The following is a 21,310-nucleotide window of genomic DNA, read 5'->3' as shown; positions in this document are numbered from 1 at the left end:
GTGCTGCCCTCACAGGGTGGGAGCCAGGTATTCCCAGGGACCAAGCAGTGCCATGGAAGGTGAGACACACCAAGATACTGTGCGTACTCTGTGAAATGTACAGGCCAGAGCATGTGTACGAAGGGCAAGGCAGGAACCAGCTTGGTGTGATACACGGAAACCATGTGGCCAAGTCTAAACCTGAAGTCAGTACCAGTTCCCAGGGCCTCACAGGTGGGCAACGGGGCTGGCACCATATTCGGATGGCCATGGGTAGGTACTGGAAAGGGTCATGCCGTCGTCCCACACCCACACCCCTAAGTTCAAGTTCTGGGTGTTACCATCCAAGCTCCTGTTCATGGGCAGCCTGGGAGGCAGCAGTGACTCAAGCCACCCATGTGGGAGACCCAGGTCAGCTTCTGGGCTCCTGGCTTCAACCTCGTGTGGGCATTTGGGGAGCAAACCAGCGATCGTCTGCCTTTCAAGTAATTAAAAGGAGGGGAGTTAAACCCAAACCAGCTCCCACTTGGTTCCAACAGCCTAACAGCTTCTGTGAAGGGGGCGTGGTCAGCACAAGGTGCCGTGGTTCCTAAAGCAGTCCTTGCGTCGCTGACACTCTCCCCTCCATTTCCTTCCCAGTCCTTAAAGGAAAGAAACTAAGCCTCCCAATGCCCATCTGAGGAGCCTCGGGGACGAGACGGTGCACGGTGCGTACCTCCACAAGCACACGGAGTTAACCTCCCTGGTGTTCTTGGCAACTGAACCTAACCATGACTGGGCTCCGAAACTGGTTCGTGTGCATTTCAGCAAAGCACTGGTCATTAATCTAGAAGTCCACCTCATCAGTACTCTCCCCTCCCTTAAGTACTCTCTACAGGAAACCAGAAACCTAGACCAGCTGCCCACATGGTGCCCACGTCCACCGAACAAGCTCTCTCGTTCCAGCCTGAGTGGGTGGAAGCAGCTGTGGGAGGCTCCCCAAGGTCCTGGTCCGAAGCCTCACCGACACGGAGGACACACCTTCTTGTGGGACTTTCACTTTCCGGATAGGAGGTCCAAAGGCGACAGCCCCCAGGTGTGAGATGCGCCATCTCTACACGGCACTCAAGCCACAGCACACCAAGGGGACCCACTCTGGCAGGGCTGGGCGGTTCTGTGCCCCGCCCTTCAGCCCCCTGCCATGTGGGGTGCCCGTTTCCTGGAAGCGCCTACCCCACAGGCCCTGCTGACTCAGTTCTGCAAGCAGACCCACCAGCCCCACCAGCCCCACCTCCCTTCTGGTCTTCGGTGCTTCTGGACCCGAACTGCATCCTCACTTTGTCTTGAAGCAAACAAATCATTGTTAAGGGAACCAACCCAGAAACAGAACAATTTTTAAATAAAATCAACTCACAGCTTATTGTCAACAGTGTTTTTATTTATACCTACAAAAGAAAACAAGATGGTATCAAAAGGACAATTTACAAACTAAGAATAGTAACATAGCTCTCAGCATCCTGTGGCTGAACATCACACGTCTAAGAACCTTCACGTCTTAACACAACAGGAATGTGTTCAGAGACCAGCAAAGACATGAACAGAGAGCACTGATCCCAAGCAAAAGCCACCAACCTTGTAGATGATTTAAGTCCACACAATGACTTGTAAGGAAGGGTTGGGAGAAGCAGCCCCTAGCTCAGCACTGAAACCCCTTTCCCCGTAACGCCATCATCATCCCGCGAGGACTCTTCTGCCCATGCTCCGGAGCCAGTGCGGGACGGACATGGAGGCAGGAGAGTCACTCTACAGCTAGATTTCAGCGCTGCTCAGGCCACAGAGCTTTTGAGATCTGGAAGCTGCGGTTACTTGGGTTTTAGGATCACATGTCCCTGGTGGAAAAGGGAAGCCAGCAGCCCAATCACTGCCTCCCGGCCCAGACTCCTCCCCCAGTGGATGCTTCCAGAGCCGCAAGAGTAGAGCACCCCTGTGGGGGAACCTCTATGCTTAAGTAGAAAACAATCAGATTCTGGCCTTAGGAACCATGTCCACAAGTCAGTGCTTGGGCAACGCTCTGGGGGAGGGGCACTCTGGTGAGACGCACAGAGCAGTCTGCCGCGTGCTTCCGTGCCTACCAGCCTCCCTCGGCCTCAACTTCTGCAGGATGGGGAGAAAAAGAGAAGTTAAGGAAGAAGAAAGTGGAAAATAAAAAGGATGCCCACGTCCTCACATGCATGTATTTCAGCTGACGCTGACAACCTACCTGGATGTTGCACACTGAATACTTCCAGACCCCTCAGAACCATCCCTTCTCTCTCCTTGAAGAATTTTAAAGGGAAAACAAAAACAAAACAAACAAAACAAAAACAAAAAACAAAGAAAACCCCAAAACCCCACAAAAAGCCCTCAAGTATCTAGGTATTGCGTTCTTACAAACCAGCACGCACTCTCAGACCATGGCCAAAGAATGCAATGGGCTCTCCCCCCTCAGCTGGGTCCTCGATGAGCGACACTGACTACGAGCATATAGCGGGGCGGCCCGCGGCGACTCGGGGGTTCTGGGACTGTCTGATCGCTCTATCTCGTAATGGTGAACAGAGAGCGGAAAGCCCTCTCCAGGTCCGCCTGTGACAGACGTCACCGCAGCCAGGATCGCTACAAAGGGGTGAACTCACGGCCTTCAGTGCGGGAAAAGGACTGAGCCCTGGTCCTCTACAGCCTGCCCCAAGCACTACCTACCTGGCAGGAGCTGAGCCTAGGATGAGGACATGCATCCCGAAGCCGTTAGAAAGCACTGCGCACACGGGTGCGAGACAGGGCATCTATGTTTAAGATTCTTCATTCACAATAACTTGGCCAAAAGGGCAGAGTAACTGTCAAAGAGTTGCTTTTATTCTAGCTCTACAAATACTGAGTTGAAACGATTTGCCCATTTTCAGCATGTTGTTTATGATCAAAGGCGCTGTTCACACTGCAGGTGAACGCAGAGTGCACCGGTTAAAATTATTTCCAGTGAGCATTACTGTTCATGTGCTACAGTAGCTGTCTGGGCTAGAACACCAATCTCACAGGAGGTCCCTGGTTGTAAGACAAAGAAAAATGGGCAGCTTCCCCCTAGAGGCTCAGATGCTACCATCCAACCTCTGCAACATAGAGACAAACACACTCCGAGCCAGCCATTCGATTTCTAACCTGACACTAATATTGTTATTTTTCAGTAATTGAGGGGGGGAAGAGAGTGGAAGGCAAAGTGTTAACAGAGCAAAACTAATCAGGAATTTTAAATGTGAAATGCACGAAGTCCTCAATCAGCCAGAACGACAACGGCAAAGCTCTGTCTTAAAACTCATCAGGCCTGAGGAACCCCATTCCGATTCGAGAACCACGAAGCAGCACTACGGAAAGTGTGCAGGGAAATCCCTCTAGGTTTTCCAACCCAGTAAACACAAACGCTGTCTTCTTTTTGATCAGCACCCCCACCCACCCACCCAAACTTAGGACAACAAAAAATGGGCTCCAACACAATGGCCTAATACCTTACTTTTTCTCTTAAGATGAAAAATTGCTCGATATCCTCAACATGCAAGAAGCTGGGGGAAATGAATCTCTTCCAGTCGGCTATATATATTTTTACAAACTCTGTTATTACAGACTGGATCACTTTGGTGGGCAGAAGAAACCTGGCAGTGAGCTCTAACTAATCTGCATGAAAGACAAATCACAATGGTTGGGGGAAAAGAAAAAGAAAGAACAAAAAGGGGAAGGGGGAGAGGAAAGACAGTGCTCCTTTAAATGTAGTTAAGCCTGCTCGAGTCACTACCACCGAGTGGTTTCATTTACGTGAAGGAGGGGGGGGTGGAGGGGGGGGAGGGTACTGGTAGGCAGTCTGCCCCATGTAACCTATCATATTGGTAGCTCCTGGAGGCTGTGCAAACTGTTGTGACATCAGTGGCTGTGGCTGCTGCCCAGACCGGCCTATCCCACTAAACTGCTGGCTAGAGCTCTGTGAACTTCTCCCAGTTGTGGTGGTGCTACTGGCTCCGTAAGTGCCAGCACCGTATTCCTGGGCCGTATAGCCACTGGTGCCATAAGCAGCTGCCCCATAGGTGCCTTGACCATAGGTGTATTGGCCTGCTTGTGCTCCAAAGGCGGAATTTGGACTTCCATAGCCACTGCCATTAGCATAACCGGCTCTATCGGTTTCAGCACGATCTCGATAGCTTGCAGAGTCTCTCCGGCCACCATCCTTGACTCCTCGAAGCCGCCGGTCACACTCATCCTGATACATCAGGTTGGGATTGTTGGCTGAGGAAGTGGTCCGGTACCGAGAACGGCCTCCTGATGGACGGACAGAAGGCAACTTTAAATTCAAGGAACGTGATCCAACCACAGCTGTATCAACACGAGTGACTGCACGCTCCCTGGATCTTCAGTGAAAGCAGCCTCTCACTGGTAACATCAGTAACATTCAAAGATCCCCAACTTGGCACCCTCCTAGGTCTCTACTACTTGAGGACAACCAACCAACACAATCTTGGGAGTTTCTGGGATTCTACTGTGTTCTGGGACAATCTGGAGATTCTACTGTATTTTAGAACTATGTAGTCCCAACGGTCACATCTCACTGCTCACTCCATAGGTAAAGAGGACCAAAAACACTAGATAAGTATTTTGAAGGTATTAAAAAGCAACGATAATTTAGCTTAATTTTTGAACATGCGCTATATATCTCAAAACTCCAAAGATGAGTTTCAGATTGTCATCTACAAAAACAGGACAAGTATGACAAACTGAACATGTTCTTATTTAGCAGAGCTTATGGAAACTGCTGAGCACTGTCCTTTTGTCTTCATTAAGCATTCACCTTAACGCCTTCACAGTATTCAAACACAAGACATAACCAACGTCAGCAAGAAAACACCTCGGCAGCACCTGGAGAGCTCCAGGACTCACCCTTACCCCCTCCGCCGCCACCTCCTCTGTGGTCCACCAGCTGCATCAGCTTGGGATTGATGGCCTGATTGGCCTCTTCCAGCACCTTGATCAGCTCTCTGGCCTGCTTCAGGTTTCCTGGGGTGAAGAAGGTATAGGCAGTGCCCTTGTTGGTGCTCCGAGCTGTTCGGCCGATGCGGTGCACATAGTCCTCTGAGCTGTTTGGGTAGTCGTAGTTGATGACAAACTTGACATCTTCCACGTCTGCCGTCGGCGACGCGTCAGTGTGCAGGCGGATGTGGCAGGGAAAGAGAAGAGAAAGGACATGCCAACAACAGGTGGGAGCACGAATGCAGATGACAGCAAGAGGAGAGAAGACCAAGTTAGTAACCGCTCTGAGCAGGAACAAAACAAGACTCATCCCAACAGAGTAAAAGAGGATCGATCAGTGGTTCTTGGGACATGCATGGGACACTATAAAATCCGACGGAAATCCCAATCATTCAAACTCCTGCCTCTACTATTTGGCCAATATACTGACAGGAGCTACACCACAATTGGTCAACAGATTCCTTTTTGAAACTGGAATTGCATTAGAAAAGCGTTAATTCACAAAGCCAAATCGCTCCTACTCTGTTGGGAGAAGCCTGGCAAAATCTACCAACACCACGACAAACTTACCTTCCAACCAGTCACAGAGCAAAATGAGAAAAGGAGTTTCACAGACTCATCACTATGCTTTCCAGACTTAATCCAAACATTTTAAGTTAGGCTGATTCCTTTCTGCTCTTGTATCTTAAAAAACTGATCACAGCCAAAGTCAAGTCTATACCAATTTTTCTTTTGCATAAATATTCTGATTATTTTTCTCTCAATTACCACAAGAACACATTACACTAAAATTTCACTCTACCAAGCCCAGCTTCTGCCAAATGAGTGTTTTGCTCAACTCAAGGTTATTTTAACCCAGCACTTGTTTCAATTACCAAAGATTGTCTATGTGACCTGGGAAATTATATAAATAGCCAAAGAATGTGGGAAAAACCATGAAACCTTGAGACACAGTTGGATATTCTGTCCACTGCTGAGAATTGGGCTGAGTGGCTTCCTACTGCTTACAGTATGTGAATGTTAGTGTAATGTCTCAGCTACATGTTTTTAAACCTCCTGAAACAACAACTTCAATATAACAAAGAATCCTAGCGTTTTGTGGAAAAATCTGCATTTTACAAAGAATATTCAGAAAATATCCTAGATAAAACACAGATTTTTGTGATATAAGTAATTAAAAAACATTCTCTGTTTGTTACCAGACCGATGCACACTCCCTCCTCCTTTGGGAAACCGCTGCAGCCGATCCCGTCTCTTTGCCTTTTATTTTTGGCGGCCTCCTTTCGAAAACTCCGCCTTCTGACACGGGACCACTGGAGCGCGGGGAGCATGCATCAAGGGTCCGTGGCAGTGAGAAGTCCCCACACACGCTCGCTCTGTGAACTGGCTTAGATGCTTCTCTGTAGCCCCATTTGGTTGCCATGCGCCGGAGAACCTGGGTTCGGGTAAAAATTTCAGGTCCTCCAACGCCTCCCCCAAGGATAATTGGGGTGATTGTAGAAAAAAATAATTAATAAAAAAAAGCAAGTTACATCCAAAGGGTCAGACCGCATCTATTGCCCAGACTGGATTAATTTCAGGGGGAAGGGGAGATGATTTTTTTTAAAAAATCAGCTGTTGGTACAGGGCTTATGAAGAGGGGCATTATGTCTGTTTCTTATTACAATAAAGGCTCCTCAGTCTTTACTGACCCTTAAGTCCTGAATCACACCAGAAAGACGAGAAGGCACTTATCACAGGGGGCAGCGTGAGTCTCCGGCTCGGGTCGTTGATGCAACAATTAAAAAAAAGTACAGGGCCAGGAAGGACTTAAGACCGGGGTGGGCGGGGAGGAGGGCTGGGGGCAGGACGGGGGTTATACTCCGGGGCCACATCTTCAGAGCTAGAGCAAGGTTCCCTAGTCAATCCCAGTGTGTGCGACCACGGAAAGCAGAGCAGGCTCAATGCCTGCGCTGGACGCACAGAAGCGGGCTTTCCGGACGGGAAGCACTGGGCTCTGGAATCAACAGTTCAGATGCTAACACTTGGAGGGAGTTCTAGAGGGGTTCAATGGGGGGCACAGGCATGGTGCAAGTTCTTCACACTGGAAAGGTGTCCTGTGTGCACACGGCTGGCTGAGAGCACATGAGAGCAAGCGCGGACCTCGGGCTTCCTCAAGTCAGGCCTGCCCTGATGTTACTGTGCACTGCCACCATATCAGCTTGCTGCCTTTAGAGAAGATGCTGTAGCAGGGTAAGAAATGGACAGGTTCGTGTTTTGGCCAGCTGCCCAGGAAAGTCCTACGACATGGCCTCTAACTCCAGTCGCTAACTAGGAGGGACTGAGACCAGCCAACAGGCTCATCTAGAGCTACTTCGGCCCAATGTAGATTTGCCTCGGCCATGTACTGAGTGATCTGCAGCTGATATCAAAGCTTCTGTTAAAAAACAAAACAAAATAAATTCAATATTTTTAGCTTAACAGTGTGTAGTTTAAACAAAAAAAAGAAAAAAATCCCAGTGGAAAGGGATTAATGATTGCCTATTATAAAGTATGACTATTATAAAATTATGGGAATCAAAGAACTTACCTGAAGGGAACATTTAAGAGACCATCGCTTGACAGGAAGTGAAAAAAGGCCTGGTGACTCAGCTGAAAATTGCACCCCTGTCTATGAGGTAGAAGCCTTCACTTTCCAGGATCTTGTAGGACCTTGGTCAGAGTTCTGCCATTGCGGTGGGTTTTCTCCCTCCTTTGATTTTTACAAGGCAGCAAACAAAGGGGCCCGAAACAAGCACTGATGATGAGTAACAAGAAACAGACTCGAGGGACCTTCCCTCTCCCTCACTGCTCGAGCGAGGGGTGGGATGAAGAGTCTAAGTTATTCTAATGGCAGCCAATTGATTTGGTTTAGATATGCAAGGGAACATGGAGCAAATGTTTTTAATTGTCTAGGCAAGATGCACAAAGAAGCTACCAGCACATAGCAAGCCTGTTTAAAAACCACCATCACTGAAAGCTCGTACAGAAACTGCTTTCAGGCCTCCACCTCCTCTCCCAACAGGCCCACGTTCTAACGGCACAGATCCAGACATGACCTCAGAGGGCAGAGACAACTTCCCATCATGGCTGCGAGCCACCACCTCTGAAGGAGGGGATGAACATTTGAAGGGATAAAAAGGCTTCATCATTTTGTGCCCTAACTTGAATACTTGTTTCTATTAAATAGCATGAGGGAATACAGTACTTCTCACCTTACTGGGCAAGACACTAAATGCCTAACAATTTAAACATTTCCTGGTCAGAGAAATAATCTCACTTTTTAAATAGAAAAGTTGTGAGTCAGATCTACTGATTATCCTGTAATGATGGGTAACATGCCACAAGCTGTCTACACAGATCTTACCAGAGTGGGTCTCAACTTCAAAGAACACTTCATAACAAGCTCAAATTAGGAAACACACCCATGATATGAGAATGGGGGGAGGAGGGGATACAATGCCCATATTTTACTTTAAGGAAAATCGGGCAATAAAGATGTAATTGCTGAATGATATTGTATCATAAATCTATTTAATCTCATTTGGGAACTAGGCCTCTATGTACAAATCTATTTATCTATCTAGCATTGACAGACTGGTATTGAAAAAAAGCTAACTCAAACTAGCTCGTAACAGCTACCTAGGTTCGATCAGCATCACTGAACCCAGCCAGGAACCAGGAAAACCAGGAAGAAGTTGAGCTGTCCAGCTGTGTATCTCCTCGCCCCTAACTGAACAGTCATGCCTAGGCCTTGCTGCAGACCAAAGCCTGTTTGTTAGGAGCAGGAAGAGACTTCGAAAATGAAAGAAAAAACAAAAACAAAAACAAGGTTTTAAAAAAAATTGTGGGGGGGAAGGGAAAAATCTTGCTTTTAACTCCTTTAAAATATTTATCTAAATGTATGTACATACAACTCTAAATTTGAAATGATGAATATTTAAACAAAAAAGGTACAGATACCACTGTCAGAGACACCTATCTATACAAACCTAGCCCACGGGAGGCTACATCTGTGGCAATGAGGATGGGAGCCTTTCCAGAACGGAACTCTGTGGGGAGCAAAAAGAAGCACCGTAAAAATCAAGTTCTGTCAAGGTTAAGTGACACATCCTAAAATGGCAGATTCTTACATGAGATTAATTTTTAGAAATCCTAATTAATCATTTTTTTAGCAGAGGGACGATAGACCAGGAAGTAACCACTACTAATAAATGCCAATCTATGTCCGTTAGCAACAAAAACTAACGTAAGCCCAAGTATTATTTCCCCTAGAAGTTACGTCCCAAATGTAACAGAACCAATATAGAGTGTTTGTGTCTGGATGTTTAAAAGATTTTCCACTGTTAATGCTCCAAGTGCCTCCAAAAGCCAAGGCTGGGCCAGGCTGAGGCCAGCAGCCACAGACTCAAATAAGGTCTCCTAAGATGGGTGGCAGGGACCCACCTACTTGGGCCATCATCTGCTGCCTTCCAGAGCATCCATTAGCAAAAAACTGTAATGTGGAATGGAGGCTGACGCCGTGGCTCAACAGGCTAATCCTCCACCTTGCAGCGCCGGCACACCGGGTTCTGGTCCCGGTCGGGGCGCCAGATTCTTTCTTGGTTGCCCTTTTCCAGGCCAGCTCTCTGTTATGGCCCGGGAGTGCAGTGGAGGATGGCCCAAGTCCTTGGGCCTTGCACCCGCATGGGAGACCAGGATGAGCACCTGGCTCCTGCCTTCGGGTCAGCGCGGTACGCCGGCTGCGGCGGCCATTGGAGGGTGAACCAACGGCAAAAGGAAGACCTTTCTCTCTGTCTCTCTTTCTCACTGTCCACCCTGCCTGTCAATAAATTAAATAATTAATTAATTAAAATGTAGAATGGAACTGGGACTTGAACCCAGGCACTCAGATATGGGATGCAGCAGCTTCTGAACCACTGAGCCAGATGGCCTGCCCCATGAGGTGTTAACAGATACGCAGCTGTGAGAAACCACTACTCAGCCAGCAAAGACAAAATGTCTACTAGCTGGTCCTCAACAGATTAAGGAAAAAAAAGCCCATAGAAAAATGCTCAGTTCTGGACTTACCATTAAGAACCCAATCTCTTTCTGGTTGACTCTTGTCCCCATGGATACACATAGCTGGCCACCTAGGAAAAGAAAAGTGACCAACGTTTCAGAAGGCTTTAAAATAAACCAAACGAAGCTCTATATAAAAGGAAATGCTGCCCCTAATGCTGATGAACTCCTAGGACTCCTAGAAACAGCCTTCATCGAAGAGTAAGCTGCATGCCAGTGTTAAGGCGAGAGCTCCGCAACCCCGACCACAAATCCCCACTCAGAACCGAGTCAGTCAGTGACCTCGGGGCTGCACTCACCCATCTCTGCGCATCCTCCGAGTGAGGTCATCACAGCGTCTCTTTGTCTCCACAAATATTATTGTTTTGTTTTCCTTTTCAGCCATGATTTCCTCCATCAGCTGGATCAATCTGAAAGACCAGTGTTACAGCCATTATGTCAGAAAAGACCTCCCTATATATTATGCAGAAGATACGTCTTCTCCCAAAGTTAAAGAATTGCTTTATTTTCTCACTACCCATTTAAAGGGTTTGGTAAACATACGTTGGACACTCAGAACTGCTTTATGTTCTTGAGAAACATCAACTCACACTACTCTCACGGCAAGTCTGAAGTAGGTGGTATCGTCTCCACTTCAGATGGAAGAACTAAGGAGAAGGTGAGCCTAAACCTAATATTAAACAGCTGGTAATTAGCAGGACCAGGATTCAAACCCAAGGATCGGCCAGTGCAGCAGCTCACTAGGCTAATCCTCCACCTGCAGCGCCAGCACCTGGGTTCTAGTCCCGGTCGGGCGCCGGATTCTGTCCCGGTTGCCCCTCTTCCAGGCCAGCTCTCTGCTGTGGCCCGGAGTGCAGTGGAGGATGGCCCAAGTGCTTGGGCCCTGCACCCCACGGGAGACCAGGAGGAAGCACCTGGCTCCTGGCTTCGGATCAGCGTGGTGCGCTGGCCGCAGTGGTCATTGGTGAGTGAACCAACGGTAAAGGAAGACCTATCTGTCTCTCTCTCTCACAAAAAAAAAAAAAAAATCTAGAACTCTGGCCTTTAACCACACAGGGCTCTGGTGAATGCTAAACAAGATGGTATGTTAGAAAGCTAGCCAATTGGGGTTGGCGCCACGGTGCAAGTTAACCCTCCGCCTGCAGCACTGGCATCCCATACGGGCGCCTGTTCTAGTCCCAGCTGCTCCTCTTCCAGTCCAGCTCTCTGCTGTGGCCTGGGAAAGCAGAAGGTGGCCCAAGTCTTTGGGCCCTTGCACCCACATGGGAGACCTGGAACAATCTCCTGGCTCCTGACTTTGGCCATTGTGGCCATCTGGGCAGTGAGCCAGCACCCCGGAGGAAAGAAGACTTTTCTGTCTCTCCCTCTCACTGTCTCTAACTAGAAAGCTAGCCAATGCTTATGTTTTCAGGCCTCAAAAACCAGTGGCTTCTCAAATTCTTCACTTCTAGATTATTAGCAAAGACTTATCAGCATGAGCAGAACAAGACAGTGCAGTCTCTTGCATACTTGTGGTCCTTTTCGCTTTCCATGCAGACATCCACAATCTGGAGGATGTTGTGGTTGGCACTCAACTCCAGATTGCCCACGTTGATCTGGGTGTAATCACGCAGGAAGTCCTCCGCCAGCTGCCGGACTTCTTTCGGCCAGGTTGCACTCCACATCAAAGTCTGCCTATCAGGCTAGCAGGAAAAGAAAGGTTTTTAAGCTAAGGAACTGCACAAGAACCTCCGAGTGCAATGAGGCAATGCGAGCTTTCCGTACCCTGATTTGGTCAACAATTTTACGGATCTGGGGCTCGAAGCCCATGTCAAGCATCCTGTCAGCCTCATCCAGTACAAGGTACGTGCACCGGCGAAGATTTGTCTTTCCCGACTCCAGGAAATCTATTAGGCGTCCAGGAGTAGCTATGCAGATCTCAACACCTGTAAAATAAAATTAAATCCAGCCAATTAAGACTCCCGTCTACACTGCCCAAGCCTCACCAAATAAACTCCGCAGCAGCAGCTCCAGAGCGCGCAGGCGGCTTCCAGAGGACCAGACTCTTACCCAAGCCTCTACCCGGGGTGAAGCTCCTTCTCCCTCAAACAGCTGTCTTCACCTCACCTGGGAATTGCTAAGCTGTTGGAATACTCAGTACTCCACCAGAACACACTATTTCTTCACTTCATTCACAGAAACTGACAAAGCAAGCGCAACAGCAGTTCCTACGCCAAAGCTTCATTACCTCGCTCCAAGTCCCGAATCTGAGGCCCTTTAGGAGCACCTCCATAGATGCAAGTGCTCTTCAATCTAGAACATTTGCCATAGTCGTCAGCCACCTGCTGTACTTGTTGGGCAAGCTCTCTGGTAGGAGCCAGAACTAGACACTGAAACAAGGAAAAGATAAAAACGAAACCTTGATATGCAAGGAAAATGAAAACACATACCAACAAAGTACTAAAGGTAATTGTTCATTGTTGTCTGATATGGTAATCTCAAAATACGTGACTGGTAAGGGAAGTGCGAGGCAGGGAGTCAAGTACTCTAGAATGTGTGAAATTATTAATTTTAATGTTTGGCATATACTATTGATAGATTACGACTCTACCTGTCACCTGCAGATTTACAGATGGTACTACTCAGTCATAAAGGGGGTAACTAAAAAAATGGACAAGTGGTTTTAAAATATTAAAGCAACAAAAACATGGATTAAAATACTAGCAAGAGGGGCTGGCACTGTGGCGCAGTACATTAATCTTCCACCTGCAGCACCAGCATCCCACATGGGCACTGGTTCTAGGCCCGGCTACTCCTCTTCCAACCCAGCTCTCTGCTATGGCCTGGGAAAGCAGTAGAAGATGGCCCAAGTGCTTGGGCCCCTGCACCTACATGGGAGACCTGGAAGAAGCTCCTAGCTCTTGGTTTTGGATTGGTGCAGCTCTGGCTGTTGTTGGCCATTTGGGGAGTGAACCACCAGAAGGAAGATCTGTCTCCTCTCTCTCTCAAATAAATAAAATCTTAATCCGGCCAAAACTACAAAATCCAGACTGAGTGAAAATTTTCATACATACCACTCACAAATAATGATCCTGATTCTGTGCCCTAATCCACTAATGTCATCTAATTCAATACAACTAACAATCTGTCATACAGAACACATTACATACTATACAAACTAATATATTATGGTATAATATACATATTTCTAAATTTGAATGGCAATTTAAAAAAGCATATATCCAGGCTGGTGCCGTGGCTTAACAGGCTAATCCTCCGCCTTATGGCGCCGGCACACCGGATTCTAGTCCCGGTCGGGGCGCCGGATTCTATCCCGGTTGCCCCTCTTCCAGACCAGCTCTCTGTTATGGCCCGGGAGTGCAGTGGAGGATGGCCCAAGTCCTTGGGCCCTGCACCCGCATGGCACACCGGGTTCTAGTCCCGGTTGGGGCGCCGGATTCTATCCCGGTTGCCCCTCTTCCAGGCCAGCTCTCTGCTGTGGCCAGGGAAGGCAGTGGAGGATGGCCCAAGTGCTTGGGCCCTGCACCCCATGGGAGACCAGGAGAAGCACCCGGCTCCTGGCTTCGGATCAGCACGATGCGCCAGCCACAGTGGCCATTGGAGGGTGAACCAACGGCAAAAAGGAAGACCTTTCTGTCTCTCACTGTCCACTCTGCCTGTCCAAAACAAAACAAAACAAAACAAAAAAAAATCCTGCTCTTGAATTTACTGCACCGAAGTGCGTTTTGATGAACACAGTACGGTTATCATCTAAGAATAGACTTTGGTGTGTGATGCTGGGCTCATCATCTAAACGTACTTCCAGATATGGAGGGTGGAATTAAGAATGAAATCAGATAATGCATGTAAAGCAATAATCAATAAATCACATTTTCTTAGAACTATAAACAAACTGAAATATACTTACAATTGGGCCATCTCCCCTTTCCAAGTATGGCTGGTGGTTAATATGAACAATTGCAGGCAGCAAATACTGGAGTGGAAAAAGAATGACAGTCTTATATCACCACACACACAAAAAAAACCACAAGAGCCATGCAAATTTGAACCCAAAAAGGCTTCCACACTGATAGCTAGAAGTTGAAATACTCCCTGTATTATCTGAATTATACCTTTATAAAAATTAGAATATATGGACAACCCTAATAACAATAAGAATCACTTTCTAGTACATACCGCCAATGTCTTCCCAGATCCGGTTTGAGCAATGCCCACCATATCCCGACCACTAAGAGCCAATGGAAATCCCTGGCACTGAATCGGTGTTGGTTCTGTGAAGTGCTGATCCATCAACACATCCATTACATACTCTGCAAAAGAATAAATATGCTATTGTTCTAAGCAAAACTAAGGACACAGACAAAACATGTTCTTAAAAACGGTTACGCTCCCTGAAGGCAGGATTTATCCAAGTATTTAATCTTTACTGAATCTCACAGCTACTGCTGAGAGGGCTGCTGTCCCTGGGGGATAGCTGGGGATGGCTCAAGTATTTTGGTCCCTGGGCCTGGTCCAGCTCTGGCTGCTGTGGGCATTTGGGGAGTGAAAGCAGCAAGACAGACGCTCTCTTCTGCTTTTCAAATGAAATGAAAATACAGAAAAAAGTTCACAGTCTAAACTGGAGAACAGATGAGCACAAAAATCTCTAAGCACCAACACGGTATTTACTGCTAGTCATGAGCAGATTTTTCAGAAAAATTTAAACCATTATGTAAAATACATTAACAATTTTGCAAAACGTTTCTATTTGTCTTTGCAATTCTGAGCCTAGGTCAAAACCTTTAACCTATTATTCATGTTTACCACTCAACAGTTAAGCTTATGGACTGAAGAACACTCACGTGGGAAGTTGGCATGATGGAAGGCAAACACAGGTTTAGGACAAACATCTCCCCCTCTCACTGTGATCTCTTTCTTCCGGCGTAGCTCATCAACCTCATACTAAGGAAGTAAATGAAGACAAATTAGTATACAAATTATTCCAAATACTTAAAACTTACATTCCAGTCAGCTGGAAAATCAACACCCAATCCACAGTCACAATGGCAAATATATGTAATATCTTTATAAAAATTATTTGAGAAAAAAGAAAAATAAATTATTTGAAGGGCAGTTATATATATGAACATAGACACACAGAGAGCGAGAGCAAGAGCAAGAGAGATCTGTCTCCCATGCACTGGTTCACTCCCCAAATGGCCGCAATAGCCAAGCCAAACACAGGAGCTTCGCCCAGGTCTCCCACGTGGTTGCAATGGCCCAAGCACATGGACCATCTTATGCTTTCCCAGGCGCACTAGCAGAGAACTGGATCAGCTGGGCTTTATCCACCACTCAATTGCAGGCCCTGTATTTACTACTTGATACTACTGTTTTCATATATATTCAACTTTGTGAGTTAATTAATAATGTAGGTGATTAAGGGTTCTATTTCCACAGGTAAAAACAAACTCAACAGAGTCAGTCATGGCGCTGGAGCTGTAGTGTAGCAGGTTAAGTCTCCGTCTGCGGCACTAGCACCCCATATGGATGCTGGTTCCAGTCCAGGCTGCTCCTCTTCTGATCCAGCTCTCTGCTATGCCTAGTAAAGTAGCAGAGGTTGGCCCCAAATGCTTGGGCCCCTGCCTGCCCTCATCATGTGGGAGACCTGCAAGACACTCCTGGCTTCAGATGGGCTCAGCTCCAATTGTTGCAGCCATTTGGGGAATGAACCAGAGGATGGAAGGTCTTTCTGTCTCTCCATCTCACTGTAACTCTACTTCTCAAATAAATAAAATCTTAAAAAAAAAAAAAAAAAAAGTCATTCACCCATCCAAGGTCAGAATTAGGAAGAGAGGAAAAAATAAAACAAGGAAGTTAAGGCCCAAATTTTCAATACACTTTCTTCTGAACAAGTAACCATTTTATGGATAGAATGGAAAGTAATCATAATTAGGTTAAAAAGACTCTACAACGTTGTTTTAAAATTATTACACTTCATAGTCTACAAGACAGTTAAACCATGTATGGTAAATAGGTGAGAAAGCACTCTCAGCACGAGAAACCGCCCACTGGGTGTCTGCCTCTTAGGAGCACCAGAGGTCTTCCTGAGAGCCCAAGGGACGTCTCACCCACCAGAGTAAAACCTCAAGTGGCAACAGCAGCACACAACTAAACTCTTGCTCATGCTGTACATAAAAAGATAAAAACAAAGAAACTTACTGGAGTCAGCCTTGCTACTTCTGGATGTTCCACATAAAAATTCTTCTCAAACTTGGGCAGCTCACTCAAATCCCACTTCTTCTTACGTAAACGCTCCCCAGGATTACCAAATTTCTTCAGAGGAAGGCCACCACCACCTCTTGCTCCAAACCTAGAATCAGCATTTTAAATCAATTAATATTATTGTACCTTACATGGCACACACACACACAAAGGTGGACTCCTGGTATACACCAGCAGCCTCCCAGACTGTTTTATTACTCTTCAGTGCTTAAAATAGAATCTGACAATAAATACAGTACAGGTTAGGAACAAGCGGTACGGGTACCAACTGTATACCAAACACTGATTTAGGCAGTGCTAAAGACATCGTGAATGAAACAGACCCAAGCCTCTACTCCTGCGTAACAGACACGCAGGGCAATACCGAGCTTACATCAACAGCCAGGCTGTCGACAGCGAGAAAATGACAATGTAGGGGAAGCCCACACTTGGAGCAGCTTCTTGGATCTCTCCCCTGTGACCAGCCCCGCTACTGTCTGCTCACCTGGGCAGGAAAACCACTGGGACCTGTGAGGGACTGGCGGGCTGGTCTTCGCCTGTTTACGCTACTCAAAGAACCACAACTAAGATGTGCGACCTTTTCTTCCTCCTCTTTCCACCTTTTACTTTTGTTCTCAAATAGAACTCATGTGAAAAAAAAGCTATTGGTAAGTTACTTAAGGTTTTAAAAGCAAACAGATTATTAAGATCCATTTCTTGGAGTGGGCCTTTAAGAAGAGTGCCCGGGTTCAATCCAGCCCCACTCCTGATCCAGCTTCCTGCCAGCATGCGCCCCGCATGGCAGCAGGTGATGGTAAAGGACTTGGGTCTCCACCACCCAAAAGTGGGCAGAGTTCCAGGTTCCTGGCTTTGGCCTGGCCAGGCCCAGCCCTGGGTGTTGCAGGCACGAAGGAATATATCAATAGATACAAGACCTCTTCCTTTCAAAATTAAAAAAAAATTTAAAAATGCTTTAAAATGAATTTGTAGTTAAAAAAACCTGACTCATTATTGTGCAAGGCAGAGTTAGAGAGGGGAAGAGACAAGACAAACTCCACTCCACAGATGGTGGAACTCCACCCAGGCCGTCCATGTGGCTGGCAGGGGCCCACGCAGGCATCAGCAGGGAGCAGGACTGGAAGCAAGAGTAGCCAGGACTCCAACCAGCACTCACGGGGGATTCCAGCATCCGTGGCGGCGTCTTAACCCATCACATAGTACTGGCCCCTTTTGTGTTTTGTAACACAACAGGTAAGCTCAACTGGAATACAAATATGGCCACCCACTGAAAATGAAATAGAAAATACAAGCTACTTTCCCTAGAAAAATCCTAACAGTAAGATGGCCTTCATTTCCCCTATTTCAATCTATGCAAAGTTTGGGGCTGTGTTTGGCAGACAAATTGTATACAGTGTTTTTTCATCCCATTTCCTCACTCTTTGTGAATCACCTCACTGAATTCCCCTTTCCCACCCTAACCCACCTGTACAAAGTTCCACTTTGCAAGGGACAGGCAGCAGCTGTACTCCTCTAAGGGCCCTCAGCTTCCTACAACTGAAAGCAGCAGAACCCTTGGCTCGAGAGAGTGGTGTGTCAAGAGACAGAACCGTCAGCCAGACACTTCTCTACACATGAATGCCTCGGGTTCACTGGATATTCACACCCAACAGGCAGGAACTGGGCTGATGGCGCTGACTGAACTGCTCACCCAGAGGGGACTAGGAATGCAAAGAAAACCGAAAGCACAGAAGATACCTATCAGCGACATTTGTTTTTTTTTTTTTTGACAGGCAGAGTGGACAGTGAGAGAGAGAGACAGAGAGAAAGGTCTTCCTTTTGCCGTTGGTTCACCCTCCAATGGCCGCTGCGGTTGGCGCGCTGTGGCCGGCGCACCGCGCTGATCCGAAGCCAGGAGCCAGGTGCTTCTCCTGGTCTCCCATGGGGTGCAGGGCCCAAGCACTTGGGCCATCCTCCACTGCACTCCCCGGCCACAGCAGAGAGCTGGCCTGGAAGAGGGGCAACCGGGACAGGATCGGTGCCCCGACCGGGACTAGAACCGGTGTGCCGGCGCCGCAAGGCGGAGGATTAGCCTAGTGAGCCGCGGCGCTGGCCATATCAGCGACATTTTGAATACACACTCAGGTGTAAGGCTCAATATTACACCGACCCAAGGCCACCTGGAGTGGCTCTGTTGCCCACACCTGTGCTCAAGAAACAGCCTGGTCTCACACGGAGCTGGGGTGTTACTTCACTTATCACTGTTATTTTAAAAAACTGTTCCTTGGGGCCAGCACTGGGACACAGCATGCAGGCAAAGCCAGCGTTCCATGTGGGGACCACTCCAGCCCCTGCCAAAACGGCCTGGGAAAAGCAGGGGAAGGCAGCCCAAGGGCTTGGTCCCCTGCACCCACTAGGAGACCCATAATACACTCCTGGCTTCAGCCTGGTGCAGCCCTGGCCATTGTGACCAACTGAGGAGTGAACCAGCAGATGGAAGATGTCTTTCCCTCTCGCCGCCAGTTCAAGACCCGGCTGTTGCTCCACTTCCAATCCTGCTCTCTACTATGGCCCGGGGAGGCAGTGGAGGATGGCCCAAGTCCTTGGGCCCCTGCACCTAGATGGTAAGACTTAGAGGAAGCTCCTGGCTCCGGATCAGCGCCACTCCAGCCAACTGGGGAGTGAAGCAGCGGATGGAAGAACTCTCTCTCTGCCTTTCCTTATCTGTGTAACTCTGCCTTTCAAATGAATAAATAAATCTTAAAAAAAAATACACTGCCTTCTATGTCTAGAATTAAAGCTAACCTCACCCTTCCAGAGAGCCTTTTACCCTTGTAGAACTGAGCCAATCCACACGTCCATTACACATGTGCTCATCCCACTCCTTCGTGTTATGCTGCTCATTCAGTGTTTCTTCAGTATAAAGTTTAATTTTGCTTTGCAAGGCATTCAGCTTTGAAGAACCACATACTAACATAGCAAATCTTTCTAGCTTTAATGTACAACGCATCATTTCTGGACTGTTTACGCACACACTGACCCCACCCAATCCCCTTTCAAAGCAATGATTTAGTTACAAATGAAGCAGCAACTCAAATCAGAAATAACACTGCCCGCTGCCCGGTGAAGGCAGGGAGGGGCACAGACCTTACCGAAGAATATCATCTTGTTTCAAATACATTTTCAAAGTTTTAGAAATGCTGTCTGATACTCAAGGAATCCATATGGGATGAACCAAGCGTGGACTGCCAACTTTTCAAATTTTCTCTTACCGTTAGGAAATTGAAGAAACAGAATGTAACAGTACTCTGGCAGCCTTCCCCGCGCCCACTCCAAGCAGACACTCCTCACCACGTGAACTCTGTGCCCGCTCTTGGTTTGTATACTCCCGCCCTGCTTATGTGTGCTCTGGAACGTTCCCAACCTACCACGACTCGCTTTCTCACTAAACACGCTTGAGTCACGCATGCTGATGCAAATTATTGTTTCACTGTTGGGTTGTATTCAACTGCATGAAAACCCTCGATACACACACGCTTCCAATATTCTGTTGTTATGAACATGTCATACAAGCGTGTTTGACGTACATGGCTCCCAGGGCATTGTGGGCAAGGAGTTCTCCAGGCTTGAGTATAACACTGGGGAACTGGGACATTTCCAACGTGTATACACGGTCACACTTTTTCAAAGTGCTTGTTCTGCAAATTTCTAAACTTAACACGAAGCGAACATTTCACTTCTGGCCTCCAAATTTAACACTAAGATAAAATCTTTAATAAGGAACACAGCAAAATAATTCGTCTTCTGTCCATCAAGTGGTCACTGAAGTGTTTGTGACTGGTAAGTCTGGTACTTTTGCACGTGAACCACGAGCGAGAGCAATGTTGGGAGAGAAACCGAGCACAATCACGCGCATTGTCTCTCGGTTCGCTAGGGGACAGCCACGTAAAGGCTCAGGAAACAGGCTGAGAGGCGAGGGCTCTTCAACACCACACCTGTATTATGCAGCCACAGGACTCTCCATCCAGATGCCATTAGTCACATTATATATTTAAAAAAAAAAAAAAAAAAAAACACAGCGGCAGGCCAGAAAAAAAAAAGTATCTCATTTTTTTTTTTTTTTTTCAAACTAGCTGAGATACTTGAGCCTCCGTATGTTGCGAGGAATTCCAGGGAATGCAACACCCGCAACTTTCTGGCCGGGAGGCTGAGAATGAGAAGTTCACGCGGGCCAATGGCAGGACCAAAACATTCAAAAAACGGTGACTACGCTGACGACAAAAAAAAAAAAAAAAAAAAAACCCCACCCGAACACGACCGTGCGGGCGGCACCCAGTGCTTCCCCCCAAGTATCTAAAACGGAGGCTGCTGCGGCTGAAGGACTGCTGCCCCCGGGCCGCGGGCCCATCGGCGTTCGCCGGGGACACCACGCAGAGGAAGCCATTTCGCGTTCAGATTTTTCCAGACACACGCGGCGGCGGCGGCCTGGGGAGATCAGATGACCGGGCCCAGACGGCCGGGCTCGCCAGCCGGGCAGCCGGCGAGGCCTGCCCGCCCCCCCCGCCGCCCCGGTGACCCCGGCCCGGGCCCGCGCACGGAGCCGCTCCCGGGCGCCGGGCCCACGGCGCGGCCTCCTCCGGAAGCCGCTGCGCCGCTCGCCCCACGCCAGGCCTCTCGTCTCCCCTCTCCTCCCCCCTTACCCTCCTCGGTCACGATCCCGGTCCCGGTCCCCGAAGCCGCCACCGCGCATGGTCCCAAATGGATAAAGATCTGGGAGCGGAGCACGGATGGCCGGGCTCGGGAGGGCCTGCGGCTCCGGTCTGGTGACGACCGATGGCGGCGGCGCCTCCGCTGTTGGGGCGGCGGCAGGCGCGGCGCTCTCTCGCTCCGACGCGCTGTCTCCCGTCGCAGACGCCACCGTCGCCGCCTCTCTCGTCGGAGACGGGAGCACAACACAGAGAATCGGGGATATAAAATCGGTGGGCAGGTTTGG

General features: G+C 48.1%; 2 protein-coding genes across 4 annotated transcripts in view; one reads left to right on the top strand and one right to left on the bottom strand.

The window, feature by feature from the left end:
* Positions 1–1,378, top strand: part of KDELR3 (KDEL endoplasmic reticulum protein retention receptor 3) — an 8,654-nt gene extending 7,276 nt beyond the window's left edge. The window contains exons 5-6 of one of the 2 annotated variants that reach the window (XM_062202844.1): positions 619–686; positions 845–1,378. In XM_062202844.1, coding sequence (XP_062058828.1) covers positions 619–659 — 41 coding nt within the window. In that variant the 3' untranslated portion in view covers positions 660–686; positions 845–1,378. Of the gene's footprint in view, positions 1–618 lie in introns of both variants that reach the window. The other variant, XM_062202843.1, reaches the window with a different exon arrangement.
* Positions 1,376–21,310, bottom strand: DDX17 (DEAD-box helicase 17). Of its 2 annotated transcripts, none has more exons than XM_062202841.1 (13): positions 21,018–21,310; positions 16,279–16,429; positions 14,919–15,018; positions 14,254–14,387; positions 13,985–14,050; positions 12,305–12,446; positions 11,842–12,002; positions 11,587–11,759; positions 10,377–10,487; positions 10,087–10,148; positions 9,009–9,068; positions 4,909–5,151; positions 1,376–4,293 (listed from the first exon to the last, which is right to left on the bottom strand). In XM_062202841.1, the coding sequence occupies exons 1-13, from the start codon at positions 21,065–21,067 to the stop codon at positions 3,788–3,790; spliced, it is 1,959 nt and encodes a 652-aa protein (XP_062058825.1). In that variant the 5' UTR covers positions 21,068–21,310; the 3' UTR covers positions 1,376–3,787. The 2 variants fall into 2 exon arrangements, with proteins under 2 accessions (XP_062058825.1, XP_062058826.1); XM_062202842.1 differs by having other exon boundaries at positions 4,915–5,151.

The sequence above is a fragment of the Lepus europaeus genome, chromosome 10, assembly GCF_033115175.1.
Source record: "Lepus europaeus isolate LE1 chromosome 10, mLepTim1.pri, whole genome shotgun sequence".
Lineage (NCBI taxonomy): Eukaryota > Metazoa > Chordata > Mammalia > Lagomorpha > Leporidae > Lepus > Lepus europaeus.
The sequence above is the reverse complement of the archived record's forward strand: the minus strand, read 5'-3'. Positions and strand labels throughout refer to the sequence as shown.